General features: G+C 39.9%; 1 protein-coding gene across 1 annotated transcript in view; it reads left to right on the top strand.

The window, feature by feature from the left end:
- LOC122965483 (dihydropyrimidinase-related protein 5-like) overlaps positions 1-26,196 on the top strand; it is a 30,030-nt gene extending 3,834 nt beyond the window's left edge. Inside the window, exons 2-14 of the mRNA XM_044329589.1 lie at positions 11,025-11,139; positions 12,675-12,824; positions 19,454-19,612; positions 21,043-21,222; positions 21,399-21,467; positions 22,044-22,088; positions 22,184-22,259; positions 22,361-22,517; positions 22,652-22,793; positions 22,995-23,137; positions 23,244-23,451; positions 24,319-24,496; positions 24,584-26,196. Coding sequence (XP_044185524.1) covers positions 11,029-11,139; positions 12,675-12,824; positions 19,454-19,612; positions 21,043-21,222; positions 21,399-21,467; positions 22,044-22,088; positions 22,184-22,259; positions 22,361-22,517; positions 22,652-22,793; positions 22,995-23,137; positions 23,244-23,451; positions 24,319-24,496; positions 24,584-24,669 — 1,704 coding nt within the window. The 5' untranslated portion in view covers positions 11,025-11,028 and the 3' untranslated portion in view covers positions 24,670-26,196. The remainder of the gene's footprint in view (positions 1-11,024; positions 11,140-12,674; positions 12,825-19,453; positions 19,613-21,042; positions 21,223-21,398; positions 21,468-22,043; positions 22,089-22,183; positions 22,260-22,360; positions 22,518-22,651; positions 22,794-22,994; positions 23,138-23,243; positions 23,452-24,318; positions 24,497-24,583) is intronic.
- Positions 26,197-26,285: the final 89 nt, after the last annotated feature.

Below are 26,285 nucleotides of genomic sequence, written 5' to 3'. Positions count from 1 at the left end.
TTTTAAATAGCTCACACACACACACACACACACACACACACACACACACACACACACACACACACACACATACATCCTGCACCTCCTCCAGATCAGACAGGAGTCAGCAGCTGTCTTGTCCGTTCTTCTCACTTACAGCATGCATCAACACACACATACATACATTTCCATGACACACGTAGGCCGCATTTACCCAGAAACAGACATCCGAGGATGTCAGCTGCTACGATGTCAGATTTAAACTGTTTCTAAACACGCAAGCTTTTCTTTCTTTTCATCACAGTTTCATTCTTTATTCTACCTTTTTTTTCTGATTGCATCTGGATCACATGTTGATAAGAATTAAACATGTCTATGATAAATTACTTCATTAGTTTAGTGTTTTTTCTGTTTGTTTATAGAGTTTTTAGGTGCTTTTTGTGGAAGGGACTACTTTTACGTTACATGAGGAAAAGCATTTTTAAGAAAGCATTAAATTGAAGCTTTAGATGTGTTTTCTCAAAAGACTGTCATGCAACCTGACCAATTAAGAGTAAGCAACACTGATTGAAAACATGGAACTTGCATGAAAGAAAGCACATTTTTCTTGAATTTTATTTCATTTTAGTTTTGTAGCTCACATTTGTGTTTAATACTACTTTTTTGTCATCTTGTGCTGTATTTTAGTCACAGTATATGCTTTGTTTAACTAAGAGGATTAACATCAAGATTCCTCAATGAAAGTATCACTTTTCGTATACAATAATGTTGATAACAGACAGTTTATACCTAAAATAGCAGCATGCAGGAACTGTAAAATGGCTGTGTGTCTGGGATGGCTATGTTGTCTGACTGAGTTTGTGAAGATGTGACTTTGGGAGGCAAAATCTGCCTCCTGCTCCTCATTCATAATTAATTAACACCCCCATTAAAAAACTGTCTGCATGAGGAGTGGAGAGAAATCAGGGTGTGTCTCAGCGTGTGCATGTGTTTAATTGTGTGTATCTACGTGTGTGTGTGTGTGTGTGTGTGTGTGTGTGTGTGTGTGTGTGTGTGTGTGTGTGTGTGTATGCATGCTATGGCAGCTGGTCTGAGGGTGAGTAAGTAATGCTGCCCGGTGTATGTCTGTGTCTTTGGTTGTCTGTCTGTCATACCCACTATGACACAGCAGAAAGCACACACGCACACCGACTGCTGACCTACACTGAAGAACTCTAGAATAGCTCCGTGCTTTTAAGCCTGGTGTTCTTTGGAGTTGGTATTTTTGGGTGGAGTTGGGCTAAGCCATCTAATTCAATCTTTCCTTTTCAAATTTGACCCCCCGTTCAAGCGTTAAAAGCATTTTTCCTAAGAAAATGCCTTTCCAATGTGCCCAAATATGGTAACAGCAGTATCATGTTTTAGTGTAAACAACAACAAGTGTAGCTTTCCAAATTAGTATGGTGTGCCTTCACAGACACAGTTGCTGTATCCGGTCGTGTTAAGACCAAATCCAGCAATGCGGCACTACCATGCAGGTTTCTGCGGATGTGTGGGTGTGTCACTACATGGCCCATTTGTGTGATGTGACAAATCTGATCATAGCATAAGTAGAAATACTAACCAGAAATTCCGACTTGCAGCACAACTGAGTGCATAGCGATTTACATCCTCGTACTCCCTCGTGGCAGGGTTGTACAGCTCTGGAAATGTCATCATGGCGGCGATGGGTCTCTCTTCCATCCTCACAGTTCCTCGATAAGCAGCGGTAAATAAGGTTCCTCTTCCCTCGGGCGTCTTCAGTCTGATCACCGGCTTACATGATTGGCCAACACTGCGTGATGTTGGGTTTGCGTTACCGCAAAAGTTAATTCTGGTTCAACTTTCGCCATATGAGCGCTGCCTTTTTTTTTGCTGAGCCCTATGCAGTACCCTCTCCTGCAGTCTAAACGCACTGCCTCCATTCAGATGAATGGGAGGGCTGCCGTTTGTCACACGTTGCCAGATTTGGTCTGAACGTGGCCTTACAGTAATCTAAGGGCTATTGTTAAAGTCCTCCTCCACTAAAACATTTTTTTCTTCTTGCTCCTTCAGTTGGATGTTTGAGCTTCACTGTGCAGAATGATGTATGTGCAGAGTTTAACACCAGAAGGCTGTTTTCACATTCACCTGCTAAAAGTTGAAAGTGTCTCACCAAAAATCTAAGTTTAAGGCGTGAACCTGTGAGCATGATTAGTGACAGAACTAGTTTGGAGCCAGTTCTGGTCCAGTATTTAACTTACACAAGTGTGATGTGAAAACTTGAAACCTCAAGTGCAGATAGACACTGAGAATGGACTCTACAGTGAAGTAGGAGACATCTAGTGTCCAGCAGTTAAACTTTTGAAAGGAAAACATTTATATAATATTTGCATATTATAGAGTCTGGATTTTTAATTAGGGAGGGAGTAAATGCCATTTTAAGGATTTTAACTATATAATTAAACTTTTTTTTGTGGAAAAACATATTAAACACAAATTATTATACATAAAGCATACATAAACTTATTTTATATACATCTTAAAACATGTATGAAGGGGATCTTCAGGCATGTTTTGTCATTTTTACTTTTATTGTTTAGGCTATCTCATCCTCTGAGGGAGCTTCATGGTGGATTGAGACCTTCTGTCCTGTAGTAATTAAAATATGAGTTAAAATTAGTATAAAAATTATTCACACCAAGCCGGCTTCATATAACTAGCGGTGACAAAGATGTTTGCGCCTCCTCACGTCACATCACGGCACCTCACAACACTTCATGTGCAGGCTGTTCCATCAGGTCGCATCACGTTGCTTGATGTCACCTCACGTCACTTCAAGTTGCCTCACGTCTCACATCTATAAAAAGTCTCTATTTTCTAATCCAAAAAAAAAAAACGTAATTGAAGGTAAAACAAAGCTTTATTTGTAAGAAATAAGACAAAGACATTCGGTGAAACATAAGCAGAAACTGAACTACAAAGGTGAAATCACTGATACACTTGACTGGACAGCCAGTCCGACTGCCTGTGACGCCGATTCCTCACGCTAGATTGGCCGGCCTCTGATAACACCCATGTTACAGTTGATATTTTCATAATGTAAGATGTCTGTAAATAAATAGTTATACATATTTCAATCATAAAGCATTTGGTGATGTCATAATTTAAATTATTTTCTTATTGAATTCATTCATTTTTGTGAAATTGTCAATATAGATAGAGAAACCATGTAGTGTGGTGGTGTATTAGTACCTCATTATTATTTTATTTACAATATTTTAGCAAGATTAGAGTGTATGGATTTGAATATTTTTTTAAATAATCATAATGCAAGATGACCACTGGAGAATTCTGTTTTGTTTTTTATGACTGTACATATGACAGACGTATTGTGAAAACTAAAAGTGACAGTAAAGAGAGATGTTTTTGTTCTCCTGTCCTCTGAGCAGCTGAAGGTTTTATTGTGTGCGTTTTTGTGAGGGTGAATGGTGTCACTGTGCAGAATGTCAATTATATAAGTTGACTTTAATTTTCTTTGGCTTTACAGTCCTTACGGACACACAAAGCTTCCAGTGTCAGGCGCAGAGGTCTGTTTAGTCAGCGCTCCCAGTCCTACACACACAGTCAGTCAGCTGTGTGGGTTTGGACGGAGCTGACTGGAAAATAGTGACAACAGCAGCTTCAGCTTTAAAGTATCAGATATAGAGAGCAGAATTTCATATAGACATCACTCTCTCTGCTGACCTCTCTCTGTCAACTTTACTATTTATATTTCTCCACTTTTCTCTCCATTTTCCCTTAAGATTGAATGCAATTATGTGTCTGGTAAAAGGAAGAGTTTGTGAAATTTATTAATCTTTTCCTTTTTGTGTTCTGATGTCATTCTTCAATGGGAATCTGCGGTGGAAGGAGACAATGCTTCTGCACTGCAGAGTGTAGTTACCTTAACTGTAAACACTCAAATGAGAAACTAAGAAATTCAATTGTACTGCAGTAACATTTTTAACATGTCAACATAAAGTACTTAACAAAAAGAACAGAACAAACACTTGAACTGGGGACGTTGCAGTTAAATGGTCTGCATCTTGACCTCTAGGCTACCAGGATGCCCCATTGTTTTGTCTTGTGTGTTATTTGCTAGTTTTACTGGACTATAACTATATCAGAATGGTATGCCAACAAAGCACAGGATTGAATAACAACAGCAGACTGTATTTTCCCTGTAATATCCTGTGAGAGTGTAGAGATTTTAATATTAGACGCTAAAACCCCAGCAGTACTAAAGTAGTCCCTTGATTTGGACTGCTGGAACTATAACAATCCACTGTTTCTAGTATGGTTAGGTGTCAGTTTCTATTGGATTTGTTGGTTACAACTGTTTATTTAATATTTTCTATACATAAAAGAGACCTAGTGCCATCAGTATCACCTACATTTTAAAAAAATCATATGTGGCTCATTTGGTAAAAAGAAGAAGAGGAACCCCAAACACAAAACTGGAACATAAGACATTAAGAAAACATTAAGATTGCATTTAAGACATTGAAAGCAAGAAGACAAAAAGACATTAAAATTGCATTTAAAAGACAATAAAAACAAAAACAAGCAAATAAATAGTTAAAGATGAAAAAGAAGTTATGTATTTAATTAATTGGAAAGCCGCTGTAAACAATAATGTCTTAGATAAGCTGACAGTTTTAGCAGACCTCAGGTATTCAGGAAGCTTGTTCTACAGGTGGGGAGCATAGAAATAAAAGCTGCTTGGTTTTTATCCTGGGAACACTGAGTAAACCTGTCCCAGATGACCTGAGGGGTCTGGGGACTTCGTAATGTACAAGCAAATCAGAAATGTGTTTGGGCCCAAGACCATTTAGTGCTTAATAGGCTAGTGATAGGTTTTTAAAATCTATCCTTTGACACAGAGGAAGCCAGTGCAGTGATTTAAGCACCGCTGTAATGTGCTACATTTTCTTGGTGTCAGTAAAGACTCTGGCAGCAGCATTCTGAATGAGCTGCAGCTTTCTGATTGATTTTAAGACCTTTGAAGACACTGTTACAATAGTCTAGCCTGCTGAAAATAAATGCATGAACTAGTTTTTCTGTATCGTGTTTCGATTTTGTAGTTGTCATTATGTGGCTGTTGAAATTTAAGTCCGAGTCTGTAACTACACCAAGATTTCCAGCTTGATTTGTAGGATTTAGTGTCATTGGGTCAAAATGAGCACTGACTTTTAATCTTTCTTCTCTGGGGCGAAAAACAATTATTTCAGTTGTATAATAATTCTGGCACATCCACTTATTGATTTGTTCAATGCACTTATACAGCAAATGTAAGGGATTGTAGTCATGTGATGACATGTGTTATGTAGAGTTGTGTGTCATCTGCATAAGTATGTTGGGAAATGTTATAATGTTCTATAATCTGAGCAAGGGGGCGCATGTTGATGTGAATAGAAGAGGCCTGAGAATGGACCCTTGAGGACCTCCGCATGTGATTTTTGTTCATTCAGATGCATAGTTGCCAATTGATACAAAGTAGTCCCTATCTTGTCAGTATGATTAGAACCAATGTAGGACAGCGTCAGAGAGTCCCACCCACTTTTCCACTCTGTCTAGCAGTATCTTCTGGTCGACTGTGTTGAATGCCGCACTGAGATCCAGTAATACCAAAACCAAAATGAATATCAGAGCACAAATCTGCAATCCGTACAGGCAATATGAATTATGCAATTGCAAACATTTGCTGAAGCAAATCACAGCTTACCCTCTTCATTAAAATTAGAGATAATGGTTTTGATATACACACACAACACTATGACATCAAATGGACTTAATGATGACTTCAGCTTAAAATGGTTTTAAGTTAGGACTGTTTGTGATCTATATGTCCCTTTATTGCCATCTAATGTATGTCCTTAATAATGAATCAATGATAGTCAGAAACAGTTTTGTGAAGTTTCATATTGTATGTAATGGGGTGTAAATCAGATTTAACTATATACTTGTGATTGGTCCCTGTATCTAGAACCATTGGATCAGAAAAGTGACTCTGCCCTTGTACATATGACTGAATTAAACCTGTATACTTCAAACACTCTGAAGAAGGCTCTGTGCCGAAATATGCAAGCGTTTTCTATCGTGATGTGAGTCAAAGAGAAATGTTAGTATTTTGTTCCCCTTGACTTGGAAATTTGAGATGTGCTACCTTTTCATATTTTTCGAACAAGCTCACTTTCAAAAATGCTTGGCAAGAAATTGGATGAACCATTTGTCTATCACCATCTATCAGGGACTAATGTCTCACTGTCATCACACCTAAACCACGCCCGTAGCTGCCAGTAGTTCCTCATAGGACACTGATTGGTCTGAACCACTTCAGTAGTAGTTCATAACTTGATCCCTGACAAGATGGATTCTCATGTGATTGCGTGATTGCGTGATCTCCAGCTGCCTCGCAAGGTAATGCTCAGATGAATGTCGTTTAAGACTTTCATGAGTGAGTCTCTGTGCTGTAGTGAGGTTGAAATCCAGACTGAAAAACACTGAAGAAATTATTTTGCACCAAGAAAGCGTTGAGTTGCTGAAAAACAACCTTTTCAAGGATCTTTCCTAAAAAAAAGTAGGTTTGATATGGGCCTGTAGTTATTTATTAATGAGGCATCCAGATTAGCCTTTTTTTAAAAGCAATTTAATAACTGCAGTCTTCAGGGCCCTTGAGAAAAGTCCTGACTGAAGTGGTTTTATGCTGAGGCACAGGCAACATAGCCATTTTGCCTGAGGTGGAGTTACAGACTCTTTGCCTTATCCTCAGAATTTTATCTGTAAAAAAAGATGCAAAGTCATTGCACGACTTCGTGGATAGCAGTTCAAGAGGCACTGATGCTGAAGGGTTTGTCATTTTTTCAGTGCCAGTAAATAAGGTGTGTGCATTATTGTTATTTTTATTAATAATCCTGGAGAACAATGACTGCCTTGCCCTTTTAGATGCAAAGTCTCTCTTTATAGATGTTATAATGAATCTGGAGTTTGTTTTTTCGCCACCTGCATCCTGTCTGTCTACACTCTCTTTTTTGAGCTTTTAACAATGTGGTATTCCTCCATGGTTCTTTTTTCTTGCCAGAGACAACTTTGGTCTTCATGGTATCAATAACATTTATAACTTCAGAGCTAAAGCTGTCCACAGGATCATTGACAGGAACTGAAGACAGAGCTGGTGTGGGTTTAAAAGCCTGGGTGAATAATGTACAGGTGTTTATGTTGATATACCATTTTCTGATCACCTCTGTTTTACTTCTGCTGGTATAAGCAGTGATGGTCATTTTAAAGAAAACAGTAACGATCAGCAAATGATTGGGGGGCTCTGGGTGTAGCCAACATGGAGGGAAGTTAAACATTGTTCATTTGCATATACTGCCCACATTGTAATGATACAATGCTGGTTGAAAATTGGCAAACTTTCCCTTTAGCAACAGAATGCAACATCTTCAGCATAACTGTGATGCTTTCCTCAAATCTTTCTAATACTCAAAATAGAAAATCGTTCCAAACCACTAACTGCCCTGACGGGAGCACTACGGGTAAAGGTCAGAAGGTCGGGCAGGTTGCGCTTTTATTTAAAGCAACCAAAACAATATCTGTCTGTGTTTGTGTTGATTTTATATCAATTTGACCTCAACTGGCAAAATCAGTCTTGGTGTTTTAGTATGCCTGACCATACTGGCATGTGTTTGCGTGTGTGTGCGTGTTTGCATGTGTGTGTATAGCCATTTTTCCACTGAAAGCCCTCCAGTTCCCATCTCCTGGGAAACCAATCTTTTATTCTGGCTGCCAGGCCTGTAGGGCACTGCTTTCCATACTGCACACCCCCACCACCATGTTTACCACGATCGCTGTGTCTTTCATCTCCACACAATCATCCCCTTCTACTCTTCTTCTTTCTACCAGTGGACTCATGGCTTTCTTCAGCCATCCCTATTCCTCAGGCTCTCTTTTTTTCATCTCATCTTTCTGTCCCCCTCATCTCAATCTTCTCTGAGCTCTCTAAAATCACACTGACCTTGAGCTTGACCCGCACCTCTGTGTTTTGAGCAATATACTGCTAGCACTGAGTGTACTATCGTTCAGACTAGTGAACACAAATGAGTTAGGACGCAGCACTGAAAGAGCTTTGATCTACCAGGCGTACATGGGTGATTTTTGGTCCATCATTGGTCCATTTGAGTCTCATCTGATTCGGGATACAAATTTCAGGATCTAGATCTTTTCACTCATCAATATGTTCGCTGTTTTCTTTCTTCCCCTGTCGTTCCCCTCTTCTCTCCTCTCTTTCCTCTCTCTATTCTCCTCCATCTCTTTGAGTTGATTCTGTGTGACTAGGGGACTATTGTGTCCTGCCATCAAACACATTACATACAGCCATCCATGCAGAACACACACACACACACACACACACACACACACACACACAGTGGGATGTTTGTCGAAGGACCTCTCAGTTTGTTGATCCCGTTAGACTTACTCAAGCTGCTCTTTTCAATATCTAGTAGTTTCAGATATGAGAGCAATAAGTTCAACCCATGTGGTAAAAATACACTTTTCATGTACACATTTCAAGGTTTTATTGTCATTCCAACAAATTTCTTGGGTCCCAGTGCTAATATATTTTAAAAAAACAGTTAAAATCACAAAATATTGGAATAAAATATTGAAAATAACAAATACAACTATAAATGATAAACATGAAGTGTCAATAATTTTTTGGCAATAATTTGTACAAATTTAGGCAATTGAAATGCTCAAAAAATTATTTTGATAATTTCAATTCATCATATTATTCTTACTCTTTCATTCAAATCTCCCTCTCATTATCTTAAGGTGTTTTAAACAAATTTGCTTAAAATTCCCAAACCATCAGTCATATGTCTTTGCTCACCTTTATTACTGTAATTATAACAGGTTTAAATATTTTGGAAAATGAAACAACAGGATCATACATTGAATAGGAGTCTATTAAAATTTCCAAAGCACATAAACTGAGTACCACATCTACTGTAACACAATCTAAAATTACCATAGCCAAAAGGTATAGTTATCTGTAGGAAAAGAGGGGGCAGGGACCAAAAAATGCACACAATAACCACCAGGCATTCATCTTGAAAAGTGCTCATTGTTGCACATACAGTAGAAATGCCTGAAATGAGGTTAATTAGATCCATGTTTCTTTACTAGAAGCTCTGTGGGATCATTAAAATTCATCTTGTTTTATATATCGGTAGCCAGCTGCATCCATTATTGAATGCCCAACATGTCCACTATGAAGTGAAGTCACATCTGCCTCCTTAACATCAATCTGTGGAGACAAACCTCAAAATAGTGCAACTATAAGTCATTGAACACCAGCTTTCTGCCATTGAGCTCGTAAGTAAGATGGTATGTACTGTCCTTTATCAATCCCCTTATTATTAATAATGATGTATTAAGGAAGAGACCAGGGTAGGAAGTATGTTAAAGTCATGAACATCAACCATGTTTCCCTGTTCTCCACCAGTCTGTTATCAGTTATATCCAGATATTGTATCAGTTATACCAACACTATATCAGTTGTATGCAGATACTGTAATCCATTTGTTAATTATGTACTATGCACTGCTCACCACTTAATATTTCATAGGCTGACACACTCAAAGCTTGGAGGAAGTTTTCTGTCTCCTGAGATCAAAGACATGTCTCATAAACAGACGAGCAGACTTGCGTAATTATAGATGATTTATTCTCTTGTGCTCTGGAAATAAGAGTTAACATGGTATCTGTTTTTTAAGGTGTGAAAATGTTTTTTCTAGATTTTCGAGATTGTATTAATATAATTTCTGTAACAAAGGCTGTGAAACACACCACTTACTTTGCACTTGCCCTCTAAGCCACCATAATGCCACTCTGGATGTTTGTTTCCCCTTTGCATTCATCCTTGTTGGCACTGGCTTTAGATTTGTTCAGGAATGACTGTTAAAGGACTTCATGACTTTAGAAAGGCCAGGTTCCTTCCACATACCTATCTACCTCCTTGTCTGATTAAATCTCCCAGTCTCTCTGTCAAGACTAGAGCTGTTTTTTGTTGACCAAATAGTAATTCAGATAATACTTGCTTTTAATGCTGTTGTTTTTGTGGCTTACAAATGTCTCTGTATGTAAGGCCAAGTCTGGGAAGGAACTTGGCTTATGGTTGTCTAATGGTTTACATTAGGCAAAATATAATTTACTTTGTGGTCAAATTCATTTGTGCAGGAAAATATTGAAACACAGTCTTATGGAAGGAGTGTTGAGAGTTGAAAAAAATATATTTTTTTTCCATTTGGACTGCCACTCAGTCACAAAGATGCCAAATGAGTCATGCATGCATAACCCAGTTTTATTCCCACAAGTGGTTTCCCTTGCAGACGTCACGCTATGTATTAAAGGATATGGCTGGTGATTTACTATATTTTTCTTATTGTCGAAAAATCTCATGTGCAGAGCCAAACCAACAATGAATTGATCTACTAACAAGTATTGTATGTGTATCCAAAGCCTCATATATCTTATTTTTCTGTGCTGCAGACCTCTGTTGTTTTCCAAAAACTATTCAAAACACGTCAATGAGCTACACTGTTCCGTTGTAAAAGGAAACACTACTATGCAAGGCAGATACTATGCATAGTGTTGTCTGCCTTACACAAACAGAGTAAAAACATTTGCTTTTATTAGTCTTTGTAGCCATTTCTAAACAAACTATTGTGACCATAGTCTTCAATATGAAGGAACATGCGTGGCTCATTAATGTGCTTTTAATCATTTTGGAACAACAACAGAGGTCTACAGCACAAAGGAATACGATATACCAGGCTTTTGATAGACACAATACTTGCAAGTGGGATCAATTCTTTGTTAGTTTGGCTCTGCACATGAGATTTTTTGACAGTAAGAAAAAAATAGAATATAGCCATCCCTATCCTTTAACAATGTCTTCATCCTACATGTGTGTTAAATGCCCCTTTTTGTTCCTCTGGTAGGACAATGGCTACCAACATGGGGTCCATGCGTATCCTCATCAAGGGAGGGAAAGTGGTCAACGACGACTTCACCCAGGAAGCAGATGTCTACATTGAGAACGGCATCATTCAGCAGGTAGTCCACATTAACACACACACACACATACACATACATGAGTAGGCTTTCTTATTCTGCACACACATGCACATGTATTTTTTTTTTCAGGTACTCACATTCACTGTCCAGTACAGTATGTCCCCGGCTGTTACTGTGACTCACCTCACAATAATACAGTATGAAGAGAATGAACCACCCAGTGAACTCAGTGGCCCTATGCCATGATAATGAACACTATAATTATCTCACAGAATGTTGTCATGGAAATGAGCATCGGTTTGTGTGAAGATGATGCATTTGACTCAGAAACCTGGAAAGCTCAGCTTTACTCCCACTGAAACACTTTACTGCCATGGCAGCACATGAGCTTTCTCATATATTTTGTCAGCACTTGCTTCCATCGACACAATAGCATCATAAATCATACCGCTGTTGAAACAATCTGTAAGTAATCATTGAAAGAGGGTTCTGTATATCACCATGCTCAGTTAAACAGAGCCTCATACTGCTAAAAAGAACCATTTAAGAAAGCATAACTGAAAGAACACAAAGACACACACACTTACTAGGTTGTTTATTCTAATTTGCCAGTATCACAGTATCTGTTTTTCAAGGCATTATGTAAATGATAATGCAGATTAGGGAGTCCCAGTAAAAAAAATAGAGATTAGATGAAGGCCAAAAACACTTTGATGCAAAGTGGCATTCCCCCTCCATGTCCATGATACTCTGAAAATGCAAAGTACTGTATGTGTTGGCACAATGTTTGTCAGCTTTGCAGTGAACATTTATTACTCAAGCATGCAGGAGAAGCCAAAGCCAAGAAACAGGTGAAAGAAGTGGCGAAATATGAGAATTTAGGCCTGCAACTAACGACTATTTTCATTATCTATTAATATGCCGATTTTTTTCTTAATTAATCGATTAGATGTTTTGTCTATAAAATGTCAGAAAATGGTGAAAAATGACCATCACAACTTCTCAGAGCCCATGGTGACGTCTTCAAATTCAAACCTCAAACATCTTCAGTTATGTATCTTGTATGACAAACAACAGCAGCAAATTCTCACATTTGAGCAGCTGGAGGCAATAAATGGTTGACATTAACCAACCATGACTGAAACAATGAATCAATTATAATTGGTAACCAATACAACAACAGAAAAAAATGTTAGTTACCAGCAGAGGAAGACCTTGTAAAATCCTTAAAGGGCAGATACCGGTATTCTCTAGTCCAGCTTAATGATCATGTTTATTACAGACCACATTCTGTGATTTCACGATGGTTAAAACTCTGCCCAGAACAGTGAAATTATAGAGGAGCACTGTAATTATTTTATTCCCCACGTCCCCATGTAATGATAATTCTGTACGAATGGGGCTTTAGTGTCTGTTAACATGGACTACTGCAGATTAAAAGCTCATGGATCCAAATATAGATGACCTTTATAGCTGTTAAATGTTCTCTGGTTCACATGCATGTTACGGAGACAAAAACATTAAATGTATTAATGAAGTTGTGTAATGTGTGTGTTTGTGTCCTCTCTGGCAAGGTTGGAAAAGAACTGATGATACCAGGTGGCGCCAAGGTGATTGACGCCTCCGGAAAGCTGGTGTTGCCAGGCGGAATAGACACCAGCGTGCATCTGCAGCAGACTTTCATGAACGCCACCATCCAGGATGACTTCTACAGCGGGACCAAGGTACACACACACACACACACACACACACACACACACGCAGACACATTCACACACACGCTGTGTTATGACTAAGCTCGTCAGCATGCCTGTGATAATACATATTTAGAGTCCAGAGACAGCTGTCATACACAGACTTTCTCTCTCACTCTTTCTATAGTCAAATATCCATCCTATTCATATGTTCATCAAGACTAATGACCACATATGTTCTCACTCTGATCCTATAGGAAGACAACCCAAACAGCTGTCCCTAGTTACTGGTTGAAAGCAAAGACTTCTCTTTTTACACACTCACACTATCACTCACACACACACACACACACACACACACACACACACACACACACACAGCTGTTCAGTCTTCATCTGCACTGAGTTTATTAGTTCATTTCCAATGGATGATCTGCATGTTTTCCACTGATCCCCTGAGACTCAGAGGAGGGAGGATGATTTAATAATAAGAAGACTTAAAAAATTCAAGAGGGAGTGTAGCTTTTGCCTGCATATTATGCGTCAGAGGATGTTTTGGGCTGGTTTAGTTGTTGTTGCCTGGTATATTTTTGTCGCTAGGGGCTTTACTAATGGGTGTCAACTGGGTGTATGAAGGTGTGGCAGTCGCTTGCTGTACATAATACAATAACACAAGCTGGGAACAAGGCAGGAATCTATTCTGCTGAGACCATTTAGCAGAGAACTTTCCAAACCGAAAGATATTGTGATATATACATAGACTATATATAAAGATGGGCGTAGTGAGGTATGGCGTCACTCATTATCTTATGGTCGGCACCATCTTTTCCGTTTGGAGCTAGGACCTTCTAAGGATTGCCGGGTGTTGCCTTTCACGCTCTGGAAACACGCCTCACTACCTTGGACCGAAGTGAATGCTAGCTTACTGATAACTCAGAGTGGTGCATACTTGGGCTAATGTTGGCTACTTTAGCTAAATTACGCTAACATGGTAGGTATCATAATCAAGTAAGATTAAACTTTATGAAATACTGCGACAATAGTCTGACTCAGTGCGAGTCAGACTGGGGAGAGCAGCAGGTGAGCAAACTGTCAATCACAGCTGTCAATCAACACCCACACGGCAGACATCAAAGCTACTCTAAGTCTTCAGATCTTATTAATGGAGCAATAATTTTCCTATTGACCACTAGCACACTTATTAGAGGGCCTGAATTAAGAGATTGAGACTATAATGACTCGTTGATCAATTGAATGGTTGGTTATTGACTTAGTATTTCTAGAGAGAAGTTAACGCTTTTTGAATGGGAGCACCTAGCGGCCGTCAGTGGCACTTTAAGGTACTTCCACATTGGCTTCAACCTCAAGCCATTGTAGTTGCCACTTAGATATATATCAATGTTAAAAAAGGCCTACTGGTTATTAGATTTAGTTTTTCCATCCATCCATCCATCCCTGCATGTTTGCTGGCCTCCAACAACAGCAGGTGATTATCTGGAGAAGATCTTAAATAGTGTTCTGGTATCTTTTCCAAATACCTGCAGTGCGCTTGGAAGATTTCATGGCAATTTACCCAGACTTTGCAGTGCCGTAGCTTAGTGAAATGACAGGCTGAATGCCAACTGAAGAAGGGTGAGAGGAATTTGGGGGAAGTCCTCCGTATGCCAGTTTACCCCAGCAAGCCCCCCAATCACCAACCCCTACCCACTGACCCCGCTACCATGGCAACTAACCCCCATTCTTAGTGTGGAAATCAGGATTGTGTGTATGCACGCATGGTCGTGGTAGTATTGTGTGGTATCTATGGTGGCTGCGTTACCATGACAACGGCTCGTGTGCAATTGTGATGGACCCCAAAACTATTTCGCTCCGCATCCTCTACTCTCCCTCCCATCGTTTTGGAACATTCTGCTCCCTCTGCTGTTTTCCTTCCTTCCCCCTCTCTTCCCTTCACACTGTTTCCTCTGCTTCACCCCCTTCTGTCTCACCACCCTCCTTCATACAGACTCACAATGACCTGCAGTAGGAGGGTGATTTATATAACATGGTGAAATGGTGGAAAGTAGAAACAAGGAACATACAGTGTAGATACAAACACCCGGTTTTTGCATCCATACTTGTATTTTGTTTTGGTGTTTTGTCCATATATTTTGCTGGATTGTATGTACACCTAAAATCAACAAAGCACACTGACAAAGACTTTACATACATTATAACAAGTTTGATCAAGCACCAGCTGCACACTGAAATATAGTCATGAAAACGATTTAAATCTAAAAATGTGCAATTTTGTTTGTTTTAACCTCAACATGGGTCAATCTTTGAATTGAATTTTCCAGAATACTGAACAACAGAGAGACTTTGCAGATGTGTCACAAAACTTCTGCCTAGCTGAGAGAAGAGAAACCTTCAAAAGATTTCATTCAAGTTGCCATAAGGATTGTAGAGGGTATTATTTTTGGGGGCTTTTTAGTAAAGCCAAGCTAAAATAAACAATAGTATAAGACGCATTAGATGAACTGTCTGTGAATTTAAAAAGCAAAAATTCAAGGCTGAACAAAGAGCATGTTTTCATCTTTGAAACTATTTAAGATATTTTGGAGCATTCTGCCTTTATTTGACAGTGACAGTGGAGGTACAGACAGGAAACACAGCGAGAGAGACAGAGAGAGATGAGATGCATCAAATCGCATATATTGAACATACTGTATAACACAGGGAACAAAACAACCAATTTTAATACAAATATATGAACACTAGCTACTTCTAACACTTTATGTAATGGAACCCAACATGAGAACATCATGTCAGGATCCATTACATCACCTGAAAGCCTTTTATCACATTAATATTTTGTTGTTGATGCATTACAGTCAGAAGTCAGTTTTAAAAAGCTTTTTAAACACCATTTAGATCATTTTAATGACAAACTCAAAACCGAAACCATCATAACAGGTTTGACCCTATCTCACTGTTATTCACAGTCTGTCCAGTGCAATATTGATCATGTTATATGTCAGATCAACTGTACTGGACCAGATCAGTGGGACTAGTGGGGACTAGTATTGGCCTGAGTTATTGGCAGAGTAGTATCTATCACAGCAGGCTCTGCAGAGATCCTTTTAATGTCTCTGCAGGCAGGAGAGGTGGACGGGGGATGAGGAATAGGAGGGGATGAAAGAAGGTGAGGCGTTCAGCTGTAACGTGAAGTATGAGCAGAGCTGATAGAGGCTGATCAGAGAGCTGCGGTGGTAATCTGTCTGACATCGATAACCTCTCACAGAGTCTAACGCACTGAGATCCTCTCATCCTCTCAGATCAGTCATGTCTCACTCACACTTAAAGTCTCTCGCTCCCCCGTCTTTCCTCCATATTGTAAATGTACTCATCCACCAGGACATTAATTGCTCTTTTGATCTGATTTTCCAAGGGCTTATTAGTTATTTTGGGGTAGTAGCTAAATTAATTATTGAGCTATGATATATTTTCACTGCATACTAGAAACTAGGTCTGCAACTAATGATTATATCCATTATCCATTCATCTATAAATTGTCAGGAAATAGTATAACCTCTTCAACTTGCTCTTTTAATGTTCTAAAACCCCAAATGTTTTAATTTACAATGATAAAAAATATATAAAGGCGTCAAATCCTCAGATTTGAGGAGCTCGAACTAGTGAAAGGTTGGTATTTTTGCTTGATAAATTACAATTGTAATAAGTAATAAGTAAAATAGCTGTTCATTCATTTCCTGTCCGTACCATCATCATCATATTGAGTGTTTTTTTGTGCCAGTTGTTTCCTTTCTCTCCATCTCCTCCCCCCTCTCTGCTTCTCTTTTTATACTTTCTTTCCAGGGGATTATCTTCACAGTAGGGGTTGGAGGGTCTTTAATAGAGTGGGGGATTCATGTTAAAGCACTGTTTGGGTTTATGTGTCACCATCCACTTTAGCTGTGCTGTCAATGATCAGTAATATGCTTTAAGAGCCAAAAGGGAGGACAGCAGTTTGTTGGGTTTAGTGTAGCTTGATAAGAGAGCTATTAGATTAAAACCATGAAGGTAATATGATGGTGTAGTGCATCATAACATGCTCAACTTCACCATATGTATAGGAATATTTTACCCTTACTTCTGGATGTCAAACACAATGACACCAAAATGTGTTTTGTTACTCTTTGCTCCATAATTTACACAGCGTTGATTATTGCAAAATAAAACCACATGCTTAGTTAACCACCACTGATGTGTTGCAGCTGCAAACTATTAGTAAAGAAAATAGCATTTCAGAGAGATATTATGGCTGTTGACATTCATCGTAACATCTAGTGGGTTCATTTCTCTTAAAATCTAACAAATGGCGCGCCCTGGTAGCTCACTGATTAAAATGCATGTCAGGTAATCGCAGTGTTGGAATCTGGTAATGGAGCATCAGGTCTTATGAATAATAACAGGTTTCTCCTTAAATCCTGATTTACTTTATGAGACGAAAAAATCCACATGTATGTAATCTGTGTTTGCTTATTCCAATACCGCATAATGTTTAATGTTTAATCTAAAGTGTCTTTCATAACATAGTATTACCTAAAATACATAATTATTGATGTCTTGTTAATCATTTTCTTTGGAAATATCTCGTCCAGAATCTAAAACAAAAACATGTTGGAAGGATGTGATGATGAGATTAGGATGAAGAGGTTAAAGAAAGAAGAAAAAAAGTAAAATATCTGATTATAGATGCTCATAATCAAATCTTTACAACAGAAGTGGTTTTTATTATGTATAACCACAGCAAGTGCCTTGTCAGAGAGGAATTGAACTTTCTTGGATCTCCTTCACAGGTTTATAATTTAGCACAGTCTAAAATTGGAAGTTTATTTGGTGACTGTATTTGCATACGCAGCCTAAAAAGAACAAAACAGGGCAGGATGAAAGCCATTTCAACCAGTAGACAGCTTTTATAGCCCAGCAGAGAAACGTCTGCTACTGGCCGCTGAAACCCTCACACTGATAAACACGCACGCTCATACTGTTTAATATATGAATATACCTTCCTTTCCCAGTCTCTCTTTCACTGTTTCCTTCTCTTTTTCTACTCTTACATTCCCTCTTCTTTAAAGAAGTAGACTGGCAGTAAATTTTAATTAAGGCCATGCAGACAGACAGTGTAAATCCCACAATCCCCAGCTGTGTCCACGTCCTCTGATCTCCTCCACACACACACACACACTCACACATCGACAGTGATGGATGACACTACGCTCCTCGTGCACATACATACGCAGAGACCTTCGATGCTGACGCTGCAGATGATTCAGACTGGTTTCTATGGTAATAGGAAACCTGATAGCTCGTTGGCCGGCGGAGCTGTCACTCCAAAACAGAAGCTCCTTCCCTCTCGTCTGTGACACGTCTGGAGTCTGGAAGAACGAGTCCACGCTGACGTGCACAGAAATCAGGCCCTAGTCACGCTTCATTCAAGTCGTATCAATTATGGAGAGAGATTTTAGTGGTGAACTTCAGTTTTAGTGTTTATTTTGACTCATCTGGACTGAAAATTGAAAACAGAATGAGGCTCATTTCACCGTCTATGTCTTGCGGAAACAGTCATATTACAAGAGCGATGTTTTCTATCTCTCTCTGTTTATTCCCTGTTTCATAAATGATTATTGCCAGTTTTTCATCACTCCTCAGTGCAGTAGCCCCGCTAGACTGTGAGGATATTGAACGGGTGACTGGCAGTGCAGTTGTGGACGGGGAGAGGGGGAGGAAGAGGAGGAGGAGGAGGGTTGGAACATGCGACAGGCATGGCAGAGCAGTATCTGTTGTCATGGCTACAAAAAAGTGGATTTACCGTTCAGCCGACTGAGACGAGTCACGGCAGACCACTCCCTTCACCTCTTCAGTTTTCCATCCTGTCATCCTCTTCCTCTCGTTCTTTTGTGTTCTCTCCTCTAACCTCCACTTTCTTCCACTCTCTTCTTTTCTGCATCAATGATTTAATATGAATCTTCTCCTTTTCATATTTCATATTTTCCCTCATGTTGCTGCTGCCTTGCAGCTGCTTTGAAAAAGTAGAACCAGATTTGAGAGTGTTCATGAGTTTTTTATGAAGAGGTTTCAGAAAGTTTTTGCAAAGGCTTCTTCTAAAGTGCTTTTCAAAAACAATGTCTGATTTTCAGTACAAAACCAAGAGGTTTCTATAGAGGGCGAATCAGTGACAGCAGTGCTAAAACAAAACACTTAAGAGACATGTTGATAAATTTAATTTGACTGTGGAAAACTGTTACTGTGTCTTAGAAAAAGTAAGATACATACTTTCAAATAACTTATATATTTATCTGCAAAACATCAAAGAAATTGTGCTCTGAATAGCAGAGCAGAAGTTCATCCTGATAAAGGGCGTTTTTCCTGATTTCTCAGGCTTCCTCTGGTTAACTTAAATGTTTTGTATAATAGCATCCTCAGTGTTGGTGCATGAAGTAGACCATGATGAGAAAACAGTAAATAAGGAAGGACTATCGGTCACTGTCACCGGGACAAACACTATCTATGTGCTTTACAGTGGAATCATTGTTCTCTTGTTTAATTAATCTTTTCTCTCTTCCTTCCTTCCTTCCTCTCTAACTCACCCCCGCTCACCCTCTCGCTTCACTCAGGCTGCTCTGATGGGTGGTACCACCATGGTGATGGCAATGGTCCTGCCTGAACAACACTGCTCCCTGCTGGACGCTTACGAGCAGTGCCGAGCTCTGGCCGACGCCAAGACGTGCTGCGACTACGCTCTGCATGTCGGGGTGACCTGGTGGGGACCAAAGGTAAGACTGAAAGAGGGGTGAGAGTGTGAGACGTACCAGGAAACACTTCCACCAAGATCTTTACAGACTGATGTTCATTCTTCTCCATTCGGCTTTTCAAGCTTTTATCCTTCCTGAATGAATAATCAGGCAGTCAAACCATTTTCATTTATGGGTGAAATGTGTGATGACCTAGATTAAACCTTACAGGAACTAGGTTAACATGCTCACTGGGCACGTTAGGCAGATTCTGTGAGTCAGTATGCTTCATTCAGCCTTTGGCTGTAATGTCTCTACTATATCATCTGCTCACTGTGTGCATGTGCCATATCTTATTATATACAGTAAAGTCATATACAGTTCAGTTTAAGGCCAGACTGTCTAAAATCTAACCGTTACCCTTTAATACCATGATATAATGGCAACAAGGCCTGCAACTAAGGATTATTTTCATTGTCAATCAATCTGACAGTTATTTTCTCATAATTCATTGATCATTTGGTTTAAATTTCAGAAAATATTGAAAAATGCCCATAGCAAATTCCCAGATCCCAGGCTGATGTTTTTAAATGTCTTTGTTCGACCAACAGTTCAAAACCCAAAGATATTCATTTCAATTATATAAAACAGACAAAAGCAGCAAATCTTCACATCAGAGAAGCTGAAACCAGAGAATTTTCTCCTCAAAACCACCATTATTAATTAAATGTTTAACATTATTATATGAAAAGCATGTTATTTATCTTTTATGATACCCTGGACCAACACTTTGATGCTTAATTTGATATTATGTTCCTGCAGCTGTGGAAACGCTTGACAAGCATCACTGACAAAAGAAATTACATTTACAAAAACTTACATCTTTGCTGATGACCTTGTGGTTCATGAGCGCAACTCTGAGTTGTTTCTCAGGTATTAAATCAAGGCAGATACATATACAGGTGTTCATTTGCCACCCTGTTTATATCAAGATGTTTAAGGGATGCTGTCAAACTGTCAAAGTGGAGTGTTTGTCACTGTCACTGTTTGAATTTTGCTTCTATCAACAAAACTATGATGTGCTTTTATCCACTTTTTTATCATTGGATTTACAACCATTTTACTGCAGTACAGCTTGAATATTTTACCTGGTAAAGACCAAATAGTTTGTCTTTCCTGCATTTTTTTAATGAATTCAATTAAATAGATTCCTCTGTGTGGTGAACATCTCTTTGGGACCGTGATCATCACCAATGTGAAATCAGTCGGATCTCATTCTGGCTGCTCTCCAAGCTCATTTCACACCCCATATCACACACACACACACACACACACACACACACACTAACACACTTTCCCTCCATGCCCATACGCACACTGAACAATGCACTTCACTGTTTATCTTTGCCAAACTTACAAACTTTGTGCAGTCAGTTCAGATCCCTGATCCCAGACCTTTGCCCTGTCATCAGGTGCGTAACGAGATGGAGACCCTGGTGAGAGAACATGGGGTCAACTCCTTCCAGATGTTCATGGCCTACAAGGACATGATGATGCTGAGGGACTCTGAGCTGTACCAGACACTGCAGACCTGTAAGGACATTGGGGCCATCGCACGCGTCCATGCCGAGAATGGAGAGCTGGTGGCAGAGGTACACAACACACAAACACTCACATAGGCACAAAATAGCACAATAATCTTAAAAATATGTTTCTGTTATGAAAGCGCTAAGTATGATTATTTTATTGTGATACAATGCCTGTCGTTATCTGTTTTGGGCACATGAGTAGAATAATTTTAGAGGCATCTGTATGTGTGTGTTCTTAGGGTGCCAAAGAGGCTCTGGATTTGGGAATCAGTGGACCGGAAGGTATTGAGGTCAGCCGACCAGAGGAGGTGAGATTATTTTCTCTCATTTGTTTGTATATTAGCCTGCTGGTGTAACATGCACAGCAAGGGTTTGCATTATCTTCTGCATTTACTTCTCCTACCGCTGCTTTTTTATCCATTCCTTTTGATTAGCAGCTTAATATGTTGATAGTATAACATAAATTTAGCGTTATTTATGTTTTCATCACAATGAAAATTATGGAAACTGGAAGCCAGATTTTGAGAAATCATGTAGGGGTAATGAGTTCTGGTGACATTTAAAAACACTGAGAGGTTGGATGCAGATGTTATAATAGAAGCTACAATATGACCATTTTCAAAGGAGTGTTTATACACTATGAGTTAGCACAAAAGCTAACATACAAAATCCAGCTATAATTATTGATTACATGATCTACTATGAGATGCATCATTCTCTTAAGAGAATACTCCCATAAAGATAAATCGGTAACTCAATTCTACATGTTACTACCAGTTATTACTGTATTTTATAGACAGAAGTTTCTGATACAAACATTTAAATATATACTCGGTTCATATTAAATTTCTCATCCTGTGATTCTATCTTTGTCCTGTCTACAGCTGGAGTCTGAGGCGACTCACAGAGCCGTCACCATCGCCAACAGGGTAAACACTAGATTTTAATATCCTGTCTGTGTGCAGGGGTCTGTGTGTCATTGATACATGAATACATGAATGAATGAATGTCTTTGTGACTGTAGGCTCACTGCCCAATCTACCTGGTCAATGTATCCAGTATGCCTGCTGGAGACATGATTGCTGCTGCAAAGATGCAGGGTGAGTTACCTGCCCAGTGAAAAATACCAGCAGGAAGATGGTGACTGTGATGATGATGATCTTCTTCCTCTTCTCCTTCTCTCTTCTTGCTGTCTCTCCAGGTAAGGTGGTCCATGCAGAGACCACAGTGGCTCACGCTGTGTTGAACGGGATGCAGTATTACCACCAGGACTGGGCTCACGCTGCCGCCCACGTCCTCGTCCCTCCTCTCCGCCTTGACCCCAACACACCCAACTACCTCATGGGCCTGTTGGGAAAGTAAGTGCACAGAACACACATCAACATACCGTGCTGCTGCTTGTAAACGATAGATTTTTATCATGCAAGATGTCAATGATCAGTGATCGTTTTGGCTGCTGTCTTAGACATTAACATGCATATCCTGTTTCCAGTGACACTCTGAGCGTTGTGGCATCAGAGCACCGTCCGTTTAGCACCAAGCAGAGAGCTTTGGGCAAGGAGGACTTCACCAAGATCCCTCACGGAGTGTCTGGAGTCCAGGACAGGATGAGTGTCATCTGGGAGAGGGGAGTGGTACGTACACTCGCGCACACACACACACACTCACACAAACCTTGTCTTCACTAGTTAGCATTTTAGTATTTGAGTGACAGTAACAGGAAGAGACCAGGTTCCTCATCTTTTGTCTGCAGCTTTAATGCCAAAAGAGATTACTTTAACAGTATGACATGTACTGAAATGTTTCCTTTCATTTCAATGCATCAATGTCTGTAGGTTACAGGAAAGATGGATGAGAATCGTTTCGTGGCAGTGACGAGCTCTAACGCCGCAAAGATCTACAACCTGTACCCACGCAAGGGTCGCATCATCGCCGGGGCCGACGCTGACGTGGTGGTGTGGGATCCAGACGCAACAAGGTACGTAACTATATTTACAGCGTGCAGGTGTGGTTCACGAACACAAAGTGCTGTGCAGAACACACACACGCACAATCACACACTGATGCCTTCTCTCTTTGTGCAGGACGATCTCTGTGAGCACTCAGGTGCAGGGTGGAGACTTCAACCTGTATGAGGGGCTGCGCTGCCACGGTGTCCCTCTGGTCACCATCAGCCGAGGACGTCTGGTGTGTGAGAACGGTGTGTTCATGTGCGCCGAGGGCTCTGGAAAATTCTACCCACAGCGCACCTTCCCTGACTACCTCTACAAGAAGATGGTGCAGAGAGAAAAGGTGCGTTCACTTTTGCTCAGATGATGAAAGTGTTTTCCCAGGAAGTAAACTAGTTCCGGCAGAACACCAAGGCTCATACAGTGCTATGATATGCTGTGTCAGGTGACAGCTAGCCAACTGCATACACACCCATCATGCTGTGTCTAACTGCACTGATTTGACAGTCTATATAAAGGATTTAATGCTCATGCTCTCTCTGTACGCTGACACTGTTTTTCTGCAGCTGCTGCTGCTGTCTGCAAAACCTCCGTCTCAGCTTCTGCATGTTCAGTTCTGCCCTGATTTATGTGCACGAAATGATTTATACTACTAACTTGTGGCGATTTACTTGATATGCTTTCTGCATGTCATTTTGCTTTCAGAACTTGTTACCTTTGCTTTCTATCTTTTAGAAATATGTGAATTTATCTGTTATAAATATGAAAATGAGTGAGAATCAGAAACAAATGCAGGAAAGGTGGATGCAAATAAAATATTTAGAATTGATGTTTGCAAAAAAAAACACAATGTTATTTTTCTTTGAGACTCTGTAACAGCCCACAAATAATGATGAAGTTAGTCTGCTCTCGAAAATACACCTCAAGATTAGAACCATTACTGTCAATTCAGATAAATATCCATCACAAGTTTCATCTCCATTTGAAAACCATGATGAGATTATTATTGACAGAAATATTATTATTGTGTCTCTTACTTAATACCCCCCTGCAACCAGAAAGTCTAGATGATTAAGTGTTCACATTTCACTCTTCATGGAAATTACAGCTCTCAACAGAGAGACACATTTTTACAGGCAAAACAAGATCAAAACATTTATATGAACTACATGTTAATCTTCATAAACCACCTCCCGCCTCTCTGTTTCAGACTCAGGCTTATAAAAAGGTTGCCAGGGATCCCTACTCTGGTGACGTGGTCAAGGTGGCAAACACCATGAAGAAGGAGCTCGGTTTGGGCCCCATTGATGGAGATAACCCCAACAAACCCTGTGCTCGGGCACACCAGGGGGTCCGAGACCTCCATGAGTCCTCCTTTAGCCTCTCAGGTAGGCAGAATAAAGATAAAAAACCCCAGTTTTGGTGATTTCTGTGACTTCAAACACATCTAAACGTATGTTGTGTTTTTCTCTCAGGATCTCAGGTTGACGACCACATCCCGAAGAGGTCCTCGGCTCGGATCCTGGCCCCTCCCGGCGGGCGCTCCAGTGGTATCTGGTAAACTCCCATCCCGGAGCTTCAACCTTCCGAGCCTCCATGTTTTCTATGTTTCTGAGCAACCAGGAAAACTGCACTGATTTTCAAACACAGGATTAAAGTTAAGAAGGGAAAACAAATTAATAAAGCATGTGTCTGTGATTGGTGACGACCTAACTGATGATCAGTGATTTGCCAAAGTGACTTTTACAAGAACTAATTTGTGTCTTAATTGGAGTGACTGACCTGATTAACTACACGATGAGTGAAGGGCTACGTATGAATTCAAACGTTTTTTCCAAATTCAAGCTGATCACACTAACATTGACAAAGTTTGCTCATTATCACACTGCTCGTATCCCGCGAAGAATCACAAACTAAACAAACTGTGAAAGATCAAAACCAGTACAGTTTTTGATGGTTTGAACTGAAGTGATGTCGACTGAATTATTTAAAAATAGTAGAACCGGATTCAGTGAAGTATCTATTCCCCCCTGTCACACACAAATGCAGTACACTGTAGACACCATAGACTCATATGAAGATGTGTGTGGATTCTCTTTGTGATTTAAATCACCCGCTGTGCTCGGCTTCCTGCTGCATCGTGGGTCCCTCTAACAGTGTTTTTGTTTCCAATGGATGAACCGTGCTGTGTGGTGATGAAATCCAACTGCTTCAAACACCCTGCTCTCAATAGAGTCAGACTTGACCCCCACCTATCCTTACACTTTCACTGCTCCTGACTGACAAACACACGTCACAGACACATCCCAGCCTCACCTGCAATGAAGCAGAGTCTATAGTCTTGTACTATATAGTTATAGAAGTACACAACCTGTGGGCTCTCCTGGGATCAGATAAATGTAGGCATCACTGTCATAGAAACTTCATTATCTCAGTCGTATCTGTAGGCCTTACAAAGTGATAGAAGAGAGAGTAACCGAAAGAATTTAGATGAAGTAGCATCTGCCGGATTGCATTTTAAGAGTAAACTTCCTGTTCCAATAGGAAAATAAAAGGGGGGGTTTGTTATTAGAGCGGTGTCTCTACAGAGCAGGAAGATTGAGCTGCACAGGCTGAAGAAAACCACTGATCCTCTCACCTCCTTATGATGTCTCATTCCTGCCTAGCAGTATTATATTTATTCATGAACACGTCTTCTTCTTGTCTGTGTACTGTATATTTAGGATGTTTTTGTTTTATTAGTTGAAAGAATAAATGTGCCAATGTGAATCACCCGTGCCACACACACACACACACACACATACACACACCGACACCCGTGCATGAAGAGCACCACATGGAGACGGAGGAGTCAGATCTGTCTGGAACGCCACAGGTTCACAACAACTGGTGCTGTTTTTTTACGATTATCTACGATGATATGATTTTATTGTTGGATGGTTTTGTGGTTTTGAAGGCACTGTGACTGGTCAGTGGCTGTGTGTGTTTGTAGATTCTTGTTGTGTTGGACAGTGAACCTGTTGAATCTGTAAGTGGCTGTTTCTTACCACGAATAATGGCAAAAGAATAAAGTGAAAAAATAACCTTCCTTTGTGTCTTCTCTTGTTTTCAAGATACCTAAATTTGTGGTCACTGCAGGACTATATATATGTGTGTATATATATATATATATATATA

This window comes from Thunnus albacares, chromosome 16 (assembly GCF_914725855.1).
Source record: "Thunnus albacares chromosome 16, fThuAlb1.1, whole genome shotgun sequence".
Lineage (NCBI taxonomy): Eukaryota > Metazoa > Chordata > Actinopteri > Scombriformes > Scombridae > Thunnus > Thunnus albacares.
The sequence above is the reverse complement of the archived record's forward strand: the minus strand, read 5'-3'. Positions and strand labels throughout refer to the sequence as shown.